At 38.1% G+C, this 15,194-nt stretch overlaps 1 protein-coding gene and 1 pseudogene across 4 annotated transcripts in view; one reads left to right on the forward strand and one right to left on the reverse strand.

Annotated features, from left to right (window-relative positions):
* TRIM33 (tripartite motif containing 33) overlaps positions 1 to 15,194 on the forward strand; it is a 120,439-nt gene that overhangs the window by 36,716 nt on the left and 68,529 nt on the right. For all 4 annotated transcript variants that reach the window (XM_023222710.2, XM_023222711.2, XM_023222712.2 and 1 more), the window contains exons 2-3: positions 14,162 to 14,280; positions 14,989 to 15,133. In XM_023222710.2, coding sequence (XP_023078478.1) covers positions 14,162 to 14,280; positions 14,989 to 15,133 — 264 coding nt within the window. The remainder of the gene's footprint in view (positions 1 to 14,161; positions 14,281 to 14,988; positions 15,134 to 15,194) is intronic.
* On the reverse strand, positions 5,019 to 6,021 carry LOC111549553 (annotated as a pseudogene).

The following is a 15,194-nucleotide window of genomic DNA, read 5'->3' on the forward strand; positions in this document are numbered from 1 at the left end:
TTCTGTCTAATATACCTCCATTCCCTCTCCTGTTCTTTCTGCTATTATTGTCTGAAGCAACTTTCTTTTAAATAAGGAAAGTGAAAAAGTAGGTTTGTATGTGTTAGACATTTACTTATATGGTTAGCCTTCTTTATAGGCATTTGATATGATCTTTGATATCACTTCTTTTAAATCTGGAGAACTTTCATTTTTTGTAAGGCAGGTTGACTAGCAATGAATTCTCCCAGTTTGTGTTTATCTGAATATGTCTTTATTTAATTTTCATTTTTGCAGGTTAGTTTTGATGGATATGGAATTCTTGGTTGGCAGTGTTTTCTTTGGTTTATTTTTTTCTTTCATTTTTAATTGGTTTCCACTTAGGCCAAGTTACCAAAGTTCTTAAATTGATATAGGAAGAATTTTAAAAACTACTTTGAATTATGTCATTCTACTTGTTAAATATGAGTTCTAAATCTCGCTTTGAAGAATCAATATGTCAGTATGTTCAATTCTTTGCCTTCTACTTTTAAACTTCCTCGTAAAACAACTTTTTTCAATCACCTGCTCCACCCTGACTTATTCCAATTACCTGCTCCACCCTAACTCATTCCAATCACCTGCTCCACCCTAACTCATTCTGATTACCTGCTCCACCCTGACTCATTCCAATCACCTGTTCCGCCCTGACTCATTCCGATTACCTGCTCCACCCTGACTCATTCCGATTACCTGCTCCGCCCTAACTCATTCTCCATCCTGAGTCATTCCGATGTCCTGCTCTGCCATAACCATTTTTCCTGCCAAACCTCTCACCCCATCACTCTCTTTAAATTAGCCAATCAGAATTGGTTTAGCCTTTGCAGTCTAACCCTAGCCAGTAGGGGAATGACACAGCAGTAGGGGCCACCTGCATCAGGAATAAGAACACCTTCCTCTCTCTTGTCCAGGTGTGCACTCACCATTGCTCCATCTGTGAGGGTGTACCCTTCTATAAAAGTAAATTGCCTAGCTGAGGAAAAAAGAATTTTTTTTGTTTTTTTTTTGAGACGGAATCTCGCTCTGTCACCCAGACTAGAGTGCAGTGGCGTGATCTCGGCTCACTGCAGGCTCTGCCTCCCGGGTTCATGCCATTCTCCTGCTTCAGCCTCCTGAGTAGCTGGGACTACAGGCGTCTGCCACCATGCCCGACTAATTTTTTGTATTGTTAGTAGGGATGGGGTTTCACCCTGTTAGCTGGGATGGTCTCGATCGCCTGACCTCGTGATTCACCCGCCTCAGCTCCCAAAAAAATAAAAAGAAATTTTATATTCGAATGCTATGTCTTTTGCGGCACCAAAACTTCATTTATAACACACTGCCTTCTGAATTTTTTTTTGTTTGTTTCTGCTCAACTCATTGTTAATCATACTGTTCCCATGTATGTCATGAGTTATTTTTCTCTACTCTTCAAAATTTTCTTGTCTTTGACTTTTAGCAGTTCGATTGTAACTGTGTATATCTTTAAAGTTAAGTTCCTGCTTGTGAATTTTTATAAGAGCCACAAAGGCCAAATATTTTCCTCTGTGTTTTGTTTTTGTTTTTGTTTTCATTTTTAAGACAGGCTCTCATTGTGTGCCCCAGTGGCCCAATCACTGCTCACTGCAGCTTGACCTCCCAGCCTCAGGTGATCCTCCCACCTTAGCCTCCTGAGTAGCTGGGATTACAGGCAGGCGCCACCATGCCTGGCTAATTTTTATTTTTGTAGAGATAGGGTCTCACCATGTTGCCCAGGCTGGTCTCAAACTCCTAGACTAAAGCAAGCTGCCCACTTCTGGCTCCCAAAGTGTTGGGATTACAGGCGTGAGCCACGGCACCTAGCCACCTCTGTATTTTGTTTTCAATTACTTTATTATGAAATGAGATACACTGTTATATAATATTTTGTATTTTGATAATTCTTAAAAATTCCACTTGAAAAATGTTCTGCTTGAACCACGATATTGTTCCTTAATTAGCAGTTGTTTCACTTTGGGAAACTGGTCATTTTAAAAATTTTATTTCTTAGAATTATTTGGATTATGCTCATAGATGTTGTCAGTAAAATATTTAATTTTTGGAATTTAAGAAAATTGCAGCCAGGTTACATGATTAATGTGAACATAGGAAAACAAAATACTTTTATGTTTCTAAGTTTAAAAATTTTATTCATATATTCAGTGTTTGGGATGCGTAAGTGTTCACATTTTAGGAAGGCAAGATGGTACTTAAGTTTCCAGCATGGTCTGTGGTCATACCCTATAATCAAATGCCTTAATATTTCTGCATCAGTATTTACACTAAATAGGGTAACTAAAGATATATATAACTTTATGCCAGTTCAGGTCAGGTTTTTTTCACTAAATGTATTTTGTAGCTAAACATACCATAATTTTCTATATTTCAAAAACTGGGTAAGAAAATGTGAGCTTGACAACCATTAAATTTTTTATAAAATAACATGTTTTCCATTTTTGTTTTGCTTTTAGTTTGTGGCTACTATCCTGCATAAGTTGCATAATTTGTTTTGACAATTTGTGGACTTTGTCCTTCATTGTTACACAGTATTCCCATTAGTCCTATTTAATGCTTTTTAAACTTTTACATAGGTTTATCTCATGCTAATATTCTTCTTGTTTTTTTGTTTGTTTTGCCTTTTCGTTTTGTTTTGTTATTTGCATTTGCTGCTGTATATTTGTTTATCCTTTTTCAGTCCTTTTTTTCATGTTTCATATGAAACATTATGTCTAAGTTTCATTAGTAACAGACTACTAATTTGCTTCTTAGGATTGCCATTCTTCAGGTCTTCTAATTTTTTTAATGTGGAAATTGTGTTTATTTAAATCTAGCAGGGCACTTTTTTTTTTTTTTTTTAAAGACAGAATCTCACTCTGTCGCCAGGCTGGAGTGCAGTGGCATGATCTTGACTCACTGCAGTCTCCTGCCTCAGCCTCCCAACTAGCTGGGATTACAGGCGTGTGCCACCACGCCCAGCTAATTTTTGTATTTTTAATAGAGACGAGGTTTCACCTTATTGGCCGGGATGGTCTTGATCTCTTGACTTCGTGATCTGTCTACCTTGGCTTTCCAAAGTGCTGAGATTACAGGTGGGAGCCACTGTGCCCAGTCTGCTTTTCTTTCTTATCATTCATATGCTCACTGGACTATCACTTTTAATTTCCTTCAAGAACTTTCCAGGCCGGGCACAGTGGCTCATGCCTGTAGCCCCAACACTTTGAGAGGCCTATGCGTGAATATTGCTTGGGCCCAGGAGTTCTAGAACAGCCTGCAACAATATGAGACCCTGTCTTTACAAAAAAAAAATCAAAAAAGTATCTGGGCATGGTGGCATGAGCCTGTGGTCCCCGCTACATGGGAGGCTGAGGTAGAAATCACTTGAGCCCAGGAAGTTGAAGCTTCAGCAAGCAGTGTTCATGCCTTTGCACTCCAGCCTGGGTGATAGAGCAAGACCCTGTCTCAAACAAAACAAAACAAAAACTTTTCCTTTGCATTCACAACTAGGCTAACTGGCATAAGAGACCTAGCATTTGCTTGTTGTGGCTTTTGACATGCCTTCTCACTAAGGTTAATAATTTCTAGTTTTTTAAAATTTAATGTGGGAGATATTTGACTGTAGTTGTTGTTGTTGTTGTTATTATTGACCAAGTCCTGCTGAATCAGGTCTTCCTTTCAGTTGGACACTTTGAGGCCATTGTAGGGTTATTAATTGGCCTAATTTCAATATTGTTGGGTCTCAGACAGTAGGGGGGCCTGAGAGAGGGAGAGAGGGAGAGAGACAGGAAATGGCCAATCAGTGAAACAGTCAGAATACATTTATTGATTAAGTTTGCTGTTTTTTTTGGGCGTAGTTTGTGGGGCCTCAAAACAATTACAGTAGTAACATGTAAGATCGGAAATCACAGGTCACCAAAATAGATAAATAATAATTTATAAGTTAGGAATATTGCAAAAATTAACAAAATATAACAGAAAGACGCACAGTGAGCACACATTGTAGGAAAAGTGGTGTCTACTAATTTGGTTAATGCAGGGTTGCCAAAACCTTCAATTTATGAAAACTCAGTATCTGTGAAGTGATATAAAGCTAAATGCAGTAAAACAAGGTATTCCTGTATATCTTCAAGAATATAAGAAGCCCTAAGTATACCAACAAGTTTTATGATAATAGATATTAGTTATTATATTAGTTTATTATAACAGATATTAGTGTTCTTCGTATACGATTGTAGGTGCATATATGTAGCCATATATGACTATGACTATGACTTCACCTTAAGCCAGCTTCATTCTTAAGTGATAAAATTAACTTTGGAAATACTTACTGACATTATCTAAATATGTGTTACTCTGTGATACTATTTTATAGGATTTAAGCCATTTTTATTATAAATTATTTTAGTTACTTTCTGTATCATATCTCCAAGTTTTCCCTGTATAAAGCAGCAGTCTTTATTCTCCTGTTATTGACAGGTCATTTTGTCTCTTTTGTTCATTGCCAAGTTTTTTGTAAGAATGGGCAACATATTCAGCATTTCACATCTTCAGCTCCCCATACTCATGCTAATGTCTGTCTGCCACTACCTCCATTGCTATAAAATTTCTTTAGTAAAGATCAGTGACCTGTTGCTCCAGAACGTAGTTATTATTTTTTGCCATCATTCCTTTCAGCAAATACATATTGCTTTCTAGGTCCCTATTTTTTAAATTTAATTTTCTTGCACTGTTATAAGAACTAATTTATCTTACAGATGCCAATGAACACTTTTGAAAAACATCTCCTTACCCCATATCACATCTCTCTGACAGAGAGAGAAGAGGCAGTGATTATGTCAACAGTTTGAACAGCGGCATTTGCAAGAATTTCAGACCAACCGACCACTCATCAAAGAATTTGGCAGTTTTTTAATCTTGGTTTTTAATACAACAGTGTATCCTTTCTGAAGACAAACCTGTCCCACCACATCTCTGCAACACACATTGTAAAATCAGTGATTAACAAATTAGTTAACTTTGGCACAGAGTGGTGCTTGCTTGCCCGTGACAACCTGGAAACTGGTTTTGTACTTGCAACAGAATATCAACAATAAGTTGCTCACTGTAAGAAGCAGAGTTGAGTCTCCTGCAGGTTTGTGTCGGATGATCAGCATGTATGAAAAGTAAAGTATTCCTCGATATATCGTCTGAATACTTTTTCTGTTTCCGTGGGAATCTTCTTTGATTACAAGTTGGTTATTACCATCTGTAGAACCACTGGTACCCAATTCAGCCAACAAAATTGCAAGATGTTTGGGCTGATGATGTAATAGTTTACAGGTATCTGTAAAGTTGACAAAATAAGTTTTCTTGGTTCCTACTCAAATGACCTGTGGAGGTTTGAAGACAAATTTCCTTTTCAGAAACCATATCTGGATTATTTTCCCTTATGGTGTTGAACACTCGCTTCAGTAGCTCCTTATGTGTATCTGAGACTGCCCTAGCAGGGCCTGTATGATTACTGAATGAGATACCGTCGTCTTTTTTGCTATCTTCATCTTCTGGAATTTTGTCTTTCTCTAGTATTTCATCCTTATCTGGGAACTTGACATTCTTCTTTTTCTTCTTTTTATTGCCAAGCTTAATATTAAGGTCATACTCTGGTTCAGCTGGTTCTTGAACATCTTTTCAATCTTAAGATCCTTTACACCTTCTTCAGCTTCATCAATATCAAATATCTTTTTTGTTTTTTTTCTTTTTTTTTCTTTTGATTAAAGAAGTTCAAGTCATCTAGATCATCAGAAGCAGCTTTTTCCCTACTGTTCTCTTCATCAGCTTCCAATTCTTTGTCCCCAGTTGGCTCTGGCTCCACTTGTTTTGTTTCTAAGGGCTGGGTTTCCTCTGTTTGGGTATCCCCTTCCTCCTCTAACTAAAGGACTGCTGCTGCTGATTTTTCTTCTTGCTCATAGTAGGATCAAAAATCATCTCATTCCCAGACATGGCTGCAGCTCGAATGGGCTAGGCACAGACAGGAAGTCAGACAGATCGGCCCCAGGCCCCAGCAGCAGCACTGCTCCTGCTGTTACCTCTCCCACCACTCTACTCTCTAGGCCCTTATTAATGTGTGCACATAGGGTGGGAATGGAGATGAGCAAGAGGTAGGTGCATGGTGGAGAGAGGAACTAGACTTAGGCAGGGTTATACTTCTCCAGTTTGAGGCTTTTGGCACCACTTGTTTCCCTCCAGTTTCTTTTTCCTATTCTTTGGATAATTCATTCCAGTCTTTCACCACTTATCTCACAGGACTCTCTCATCATTTGGACTGGGCTCTGACTTAAGTAATGAGATGCTGTAGGTATAAATTCTCTCAACTCCTATTTCTACCTGAAAATATATCTGTAATTTTTCATTATTTTCTGAGGGAAAGGAGAGTGGTGTTGATGACTGAAGCTTTGGAGTGACTGCTCGAGAGTATTGGAAAGAGAAGCTAGGGCTAAATGAGAAGATTATTAGGTCATGCTGAGAGTCAGCTGACTTTAAGCACATTATGTAATTTTAAAAGTAAATTGGTACAGTGGTAACAAGTTAATCATAAATGGTTAATGGAAAAGTAGTTGACCCCATTTGACTCGTGTTTGTTTTAGTTATACAGACAGGTATGTATTTGTGTCCTGGCCTTTGATGTAAAGTGTACTTCTTGTGGTTTGCAGTTGAAAATGTTGGAAAGCTGTCTCCTAAATTCGAGAGCTCTTTTTCTTCTGCTTGACTTGTAAATATTGGTGTAGCAAGGGTTATTGTCCTTGATAATATTCTTCCTCAGCAGTCATAACTGCACTTCACATTTGAGTTATTTACATGCTGGTGGCTCTCTCCACGCCCTTCAGCTCCAGAAATATGTTAGTTAAACACCATTTATCGAAAACTTACTCATTATATTTCTGGCTGAAAATCTATGCATTACCCACACCAGGAACTTGGGAATCATCTAGAATTTCTAATTTATTTCCTCATTGTAACTCTTAGTACTCCTTCATCATACAGTCATTTATTAAGTCCAATTGATACTCTCATTTATCCTCTACATTTCCTTTAATACTGCCTTAGTTTAGTCTCTTTTGTTACTAATAGAACAGCATTTTAATTAGAGAAACAGTTTAGCATAGTTCTTAAGAGCGTGAGCCATAGACACAGACATATTAGTTTCAGATCTTGGCATTTACATCACCACATGAACTTCATAATGTTTCTTGATCTCTTTGAACCTCAATTTTTTCACCTTTAACGTGGGGATAGTAATAGAACCTACTTTACAGGGCTGCTATGAGGACTAAATACACTTACACGTATAAACTTCTTAAAGAGTTAACTGATCTGGCCGGGTGCGATGGCTCACGCCAGTAATCCCAGCACTTTGGGAGGCTAATGTGAGCAGATCACCTGAGGTCTGGAGTTCGATGCCAGCCTGACTAACATGGAGAAACCCTTTCTGTACTAAAAATACAAAATTAGCCGAGCGTGGTGGCGCACGCCTGTAATTCCAGCTACTCTGGGGGCTGAGGCAGGAGAACAGCTTGAACCCGGGAGGCAGAGGTTGCAGTGAGCTGAGATAGTGCCACTGCACTCCAACCTGGGTAACAAGAGTCCATCTCAAAAAAAAAAAAAAAAAAACTCAGTCTCAAAAAAAAAAAAGAGTTAACTGATCTTATAGTAAAACCTTGTAATGAATGCAAATTTAGATGCAAGTTTGTTATGAATAGAACCTGACTCAGCACAGCCCTCATTCTCAAATGGACAGATTGAAGTTCTTATTTGAGTGAGGGCAGAAGTGCAGGGAAGAGCAAAGTTGGCTTGGGAAACATCAGGCAAGGGACATGGCATGACAGAGAGTTCCCACATCCCTAGTAGTTTTATGAGCCAAGCTGAAAAAAATGACATCAACTAACAGAGATTCTTAGAATTCTTGTTGGTATTTCAGAACAGTTGTTCTCAGAAAGTATAGCCCACAAAGCTGCAGTGTCAGCATGGCACTGAACTTAGTCTCTGAAATTTATTATTGGCTAGGGGAGCAGGGTTGCACAGATTATTTTACTTTACAACAACTTGACTGTATTTCATGTGATTCAACTTCCAGGTCCTCAGTTACTATGTCATAGCAAGGTTTTACTTTTTTTTTTTTTCTTTTGAGATGGAGTCTCACTCTGTTGCCCAGGCTGGAGTGCAGTGGCACAATCTCAGCTCACTGCAGGTTCTGCCTCCTGGGTTCAAGCCATTCTCCTGCCTCTGTCTCCCGAGTAGCTGAGACTACAGGCACCCGCCACCATGCCCGGCTAATTTTTTTTGTATTTTTAGTAGAGATGGGGTTTCACTGTGTTAGCCAGGATGGTCTCTATCTCCTGACCTCGTGATCCACCTGCCTCGGCCTCCCAGAGTGCTGGGATTACAGGCATGAGCCACTGCGCCCGGCCTTACTGTATTTTTAATTGACATTTTATACCTTAATTTTTCTTTCATATTATAATTAAAATGACTCTCTAAAACTTAAGTCTAATTGTAATATAACAAGCTATTGTAGTTTGATATTTTAATTTCATCGTTTTAAAATCTCCCAAACTAATAGTTATATATCTTTATATTTACTTTTAGGCCATGCACGTTTAGTAACAACTTTTATTGTTATCTTTGCTAGTTGCTTTTTGCATCTCACTTCTAAATATGTTTCCATTTTCTTAAATATTAGGTTGAACTGTATAAAGTTGCCATATTTGCAAGTCGTAAGTGGTTTAATATTGGCAATTTTATATAGTTTGACGTTATGCTTTACTAGTTCTTATAGAAATGGGCAATACTCATGTCTGAAAATTTTTTTTTTACTTTTACTCTTGAGTAAAGTTTTATTAAGTTATTGAATTCTAGATTGACTGTTCTTTTCCCTCAATGCTTTGAAGATACTATTCCTGTTATCTTTTGGTATTGCCTTTGACTGGTGAGGTCTGCTGTCAGCATGATTGCCTTCTATAACTGTAATTTTTTGTTTTCATTCTAGTAGTTAAGAGTCTTCTCTTTGTTTCTTAGTTTTCTTATAGTATATCTAGCTGTTTCTGTTTGTCCCACTCAGGACTTGGCTTACAGTCTTGAGGGCTCATTTCTTTGAAAATTCTCATTCATTATGTCTTTAAATAGCATCTCTATTGCTTATCTTCCATGAATTTTTATTTGACTTACGGTAGAGCTTCTCATTTAGTTCTTTAGTTTTCTTACCTTCTCTTTTGCAGTGTCTATTTTTTCTTTTATCTGTACAAATTCTGTATGATTTCTTTTATATCTATATTCTATCTTGATAATTTTCACTTGTCTCTTGCTTACCATTTAACCTGTTTTGAGCTTATTCTGTGCTATTTTATTTCTCTCTTTTCCAGATCTACCCAGTTTCATAGATTGGCCCTTTATCACAATTTCATACATATTTGAAATCTTTCAGACTGGTTTATTTATTCATTTAAAATCTGTGGTTTCTAGGTTGTTACTTCTTGGTTTATCGTGTTTGTTGATTCACACTGAGATGTTGGGTTTCCTCATGTGCACTGAAGTTTTATTGTGTGAACCTATCTTCAGTGGGAGTCCTTATTGTGCTCTGGGTTGGGAGATGTTCTCATGAGATGGTTTTGTGTTTGTAAGGTTACAGACAACTTTTTTGTTAGTTTCTTGACTTGGCATTTCTGTATCCTGTACAAATGGTACACATTTTGGTTATATATTTATATCTATGCATACAGCTTTTTTGGAGTTCTCTAGGATTGACAAGGGTTTCAGGCTGTAGGACACTAAAAGCGTGCTCCATGCTTCATGAAGGGAGTTGAGTTTCACCTTTTAAACTTTGTTTTCCTGTTCCCAGCAGTGGTACTGTAATAACTCCTGTGACCCACATGCATCAGTTCCTCACCACTTGGGCTTTGCGTCTTCTTTTTGCTTCTGGCACTTCAAAATATTTTCTTCTTCCTTCCAGGGTTAGTTAAGTATTTTTCAGAATACGCTTTAATTTGTTATGTTTTAGCCATTTCTGTGTTTGAGTTCAGGGAATCAATTGGTCTTTCCACACTTGCTTAATCACTCATCTTGAATGGAAGTCCACCAGTCAACTTACTGAATTCCACTTAACATTGTAAAGACAAACTACTTTGTAGACTTGTGTATTTTAGCCTTTTAGAAAGAATCTCATCTCCCACTGACCCCTCATACCCAAATAAAAATGTTAGCAAATTGACATTTAAAAGAAACGAATTCAGTAAGTATGAATGGGTCTCTTAGAACTTGAGTTTGAATTGATGAAATCACTTCTAGGGACTTTATGCATGAAACTGGTCAGTAGCTTTGCTTTTAGAGTCTGGGTGTCAGTTTTTTTTGTATAATGATCAGAACTCAGCAACTAGGACTGAGTGATTAAGTCTGGCACACTCATCTGATGTACACCACTTATAAGGGGAATACATACTCAAATGTAAAGTGGCTCTCATTTTTATTTTTATTATTATTTTTTGAGATCTCTGTTGCCTAGGCTGGCTTACAGTGGTGCAATCTCAGCTCACTGCAGACTCTGCCTCCTGGAGTCAAGCAGTCTTCCCACCTCAGCCTCCCAAGTAGCTGGGACTACAGGCACATGCCACCATGCCTGGCTCATTTTTGTATTTTTAGTAGAGGCAGCGTTTTGCCATGTTGCCCAGGCTGGTCTTGAATCCTGGGCTCAAGCGATCTGCCCGCCTTGGCCTCTCAAAATGTTGGGATTACAAGTGTGAGCTACTGTATTTGGCCAGCTCTCATTTTTAGAGCAGACATTTATGTAATTTTAAAATTTATTGATAAATATGGAAGCAGATAGCAACAAGATCCCTAAAGAACCTTCAACTCTTTTGTTTTGGGAGTAAGATACTCTGGCTACTGAGTAATCTGTCAGAGGTAAGTAATCAGTATAAGAGTGGGGTTTGCTGATGTCTGTAGACTTGCATGTATCCCCTTGTGTCTCTTTGGGACTTCTTCATGCCTCGTGACTGAATTCCAAGCTTCTCTGAAATTTTTTTCAGCAAGTAAGTCTTACTCAGGTGTATCTTGTTATTCCTGTGTACTACGGACTGGGTTTCTTCTGCACTGTTGAGTTATTCTTTTTCATCTAAATTTGCTAAAGTTGCTTACGTACTGATATATGTGCCTTGCTCCTTCTTTCACCCTCATTTTTTGGATCTTGTGTTAATCCTCTAAATTCCTTCATATGAGAAGAAGATGAATTTTTGTCTCCATAAGCTGTGATGTCAGCCTGCTAGATTGAGTTGGAAATTTATAAGAATCTGAGAATTAACTGGTTGAGTTTCAGAAAGTGTAATATAGAACTGTATGGAATAATTCATTTACACAGAATGGATCCTTTCAGAATATTGAATCTCTCTTGCTTAGAACATAGAATGTCTCTCCATTTTTTGTGTCCTTCAACAAAAATATTCCTTCATTTAGATGTTGCAAATTTCTCATTAATTTTCTCAGTATTTTACATAGATGTAATTATATACATATAGATAGAAGGAAAGATAGATATATTTTCTGCTGTCTTTTGTAGCCTCCTATTCTTTTTTCTTTTAATTTGTAAACTTTGTACTTGCTATTATCAGTTTCCTTCTTTCTTAGTTGGGTTGGGGGTCCCCAAGATTAGCCTCAGGAACAGTGATCCACCAGAAGGACCCATAGGATTGAGAAAATTTGTTTTATTATGGTTGCATTTTGTTTTAGTTGAAGACATTGTAGTTGAAAGATACAGACTAAAATCAGCAAAGAGAAAAGATACACGGTGCAAAGTCCAAGAGAAAGCAGACCCATGCTTTCAGATGTCCCCAGCAACAATAGGGGACAATACACTGGGAGTATTGCCAAGCAGAGAATCTCACCTGAGCCTTGGTGTCTAGATTTTGGAGATCAGTCTCATTGCCATGCAGCCCCCACAGGACGGATAACCAGCTACTGGGACTCCAGTGCACCCAGAGGTCAAACACGGTATGGCTTAAAGCCTCAGGTATACAAAAATACTCTTATCAGACAGAATTTTCCACGGGCTCAGAGGTCATCTCCCAGGAACCTGTAAAGGGCCAGTCCTGAAGACAGGCCTTTCTTAAGAAGGAATGTGCAGCATTTGAGCAACCCAGGCCTGCCAAGTAAACCCTTTCTTACACACTAGTATATTCATGTTAATTCTTCAAGACCCTATTAAAGTGTCATCTTTTTGGTGAAAACTTAACTGATTCACTCTAAGAAGAGTTAGTTACTCTCCGATCTTTGTTCCTACAGTTACTTATACTTCTTTGTAGTTTTATATAATACACTTTCTCAAGAGGTTTTTTTTTTTTTTTTTTTTTTGAGACGGAGTCTTGCTCTGTCGCCCAGGCTGGAGTGCTGTGGCCGGATCTCAGCTCACTGCAAGCTCCGCCTCCCGGGTTCACGCCATTCTCCTACCCCAGCCTCCCGAGTAGCTGGGACTACAGGCCCCCGCCACCTCGCCCGGCTAGTTTTTTGTATTTTTTAGTAGAGACGGGGTTTCACCATGTTCGCCAGGATGGTCTCGATCTCTTGACCTCGTGATCTGCCTTTCTCGGCCTCCCAAAGTGCTGGGATTACAGGCTTGAGCCATCGCACCCGGCCTCTCAAGAGGTTTTTAATTCATGCTTTCCCAAATGTGAAAATATTTTTCTTTTTACCCTTTCTTTTCACTTTACTATTTCTTCCTTTGGTTTGAAAAATTGTTTTTGTATGGTTCCTTTGACCAAGATTGTTATTTATTTTTATACCATATTTTTGGTAAAATAAAGAGGAAATATTGAAAAGAACAGTATCGTATTTTAAATCTATAACAAGTTATTTTTTAATTATTACTTTATTTTAAAATTAGAGATGGCATCTCACTATGTTGTCCAGGCTGGCCTCAAACTCCTGGGCTCAAGTGATCATCCCACTCCCAAAGTGTTGGGGTTACAGGCATGAGCTACCTCACCCTTCTTTTAGAATGATAAGTTTTATTTATGTTTTCATTTTCCATCAGAATGACTATATATGGTACTACAGTTTGTGTACCACACAACTCGTGGGGACTCGGTTTATATCCCAGTCTTTGGTACTTTCTGTAGTTGTGTACATTATAAACTATAAAAATTATGTATTAATCTAGAACCCTTCCTGAAGGTATGGATTGTGTCATTTATACTGTATTCTCAATTTCATGGCTGACATGTAGTCAATTTATTGTGTCGACTCTGGTGCGATTTTTACTTCTTTAGCCTCTGTGTGTTACCTCAACAGTTTATCCATTCTGATAAGTCCTAAAACACTAGCAGGTGAAGGCACAGATCTTTCTTCTCATATTAGCATGTATTCAAGTATCTCTAACCAAGTCAGAACTTATCAGATGATAGATTGTGTGTTAGTTTTCTGTTGCTGCTGCAACAAAATTACCACAAACTGGGTGTCTTAAAACAGCACCTGTCTTATTGTCTTACCATGATGGAGGCCAGCAGTTTGAAATCCCTTTCATTGGACTAAAGTCAAAAGTGGTGGCAGGACTGGTTCCTTCTGGTGGCTCTGGGAGAAAATCCATTTCCTCGTCTCTTTCAGCTTCTAGTGGTTGCCTTTCTTTCTTGGCCTCTGGCTTCTTCCTTCATCTATAAAGCACATCACTCTACTCCCTGTGTCCATTGTTACTGTAATTGCTTTCCACTCTTCTGTAGTCTTGTCTTCCTCTTGCTCCCCCTGATAAGGTCACTTGATAGCATTTAGGACCCGCTGGACAAACCATCTCCAGAGCCTTAATCACATCTGTAAAGTCCCTTTTGCCATGTAAATTAATATTCATAGTTTCCAAAGATCAGGATCTGAATTTCTTTTGGGGCAATTATTCAGCTAACTACATATTGTAATGAGGAAGCACTTTTTGGGAGGCATCATAATGCTTGTTTTTTCTTTTCCTAAATAGAATATCACTTTTACCCAAATGGAATAACTCTCTGGGTTATTTTACTGAGTTCTTGATGCTCATTTCTTTGGTCTTCTCTGTGATTAATTAATGTTCCCATATGGACATCATGCACAATTTATTTATTTATTCCTGAAGAATATTTTAAAATGTTGTTATTTTATGTTGTAGTTGGTGTAATACGGTGCCCAGTATGCCGCCAAGAATGCAGACAGATAGACCTTGTGGATAATTATTTTGTGAAAGACACATCTGAAGCTCCTAGCAGTTCTGATGAAAAATCAGAACAGGTATGCTTCTCAATTTTTCTTTATATTCCTATCTTGATATCAAACTGTAAATTGTAAGAAAAGCATGTTTGGATAATTAAGTAATTTAGGGTGGTTCTGCTATGGATTACTGTTTCAAATAGAAAATTAAAGATAGCTTTCTTATATACTCTCAAACTTAGTTAAATGAGACTAAAGTTATTACTTAAAATACCAAATCTGGGCTGGGCATGGTGGCTCATGCCTGTTATCACAGCACTTTGGGAGGCTGGGGTGTGAGGATTGCTTGAGCCCCAGAGTTCGAGACCAGCTTGGGCAACACAGTGAGACCCCATCTCTACAAAAAATAAAAATATTAGCCGGGCGTGGTGGCGTGCGCCTTTAGTCCCAGCTACTTGGGAGGCTGAGGTCGGAGGATTGCTTGAGCCCAGGAAGTTGAGGCTGCAGTGAACCGTGATTGCACTACTGCCGTCTGGCCTGGGTGACAGAGCGAGAGCCCGTCTCAAAAAAAAAAGTCAAATCTCCACCAACTTTGTGTTCTGAGACTTAGATTTTTACCTACATGAATTATCTCTAAGGAAAAGGATTTTGTTGAAGATAAATGGATAACAAAATAATTTTATTCTGTGTACAGTGAAATAGTATATTTAAGAACAAGTTTTTTCTTTTTCTTTTTTGGATCTACGTTTTATATATTTAATTTAGATTAGTACTTATTTCCTCTTTTAGGTATGTACTAGTTGTGAAGACAATGCAAGTGCAGTTGGCTTTTGTGTAGAATGTGGAGAGTGGCTATGTAAGACATGTATCGAAGCACATCAAAGAGTAAAATTTACTAAAGATCACTTGATCAGGAAGAAAGAAGATGTCTCAGGTAAGATAGATGCAGTTGTAATGATTACAGTTAACCTCCCTCTTTTACCCCTATAGCATTT

The sequence above is a fragment of the Piliocolobus tephrosceles genome, chromosome 1, assembly GCF_002776525.5.
Source record: "Piliocolobus tephrosceles isolate RC106 chromosome 1, ASM277652v3, whole genome shotgun sequence".
Classification (NCBI taxonomy): domain Eukaryota; kingdom Metazoa; phylum Chordata; class Mammalia; order Primates; family Cercopithecidae; genus Piliocolobus; species Piliocolobus tephrosceles.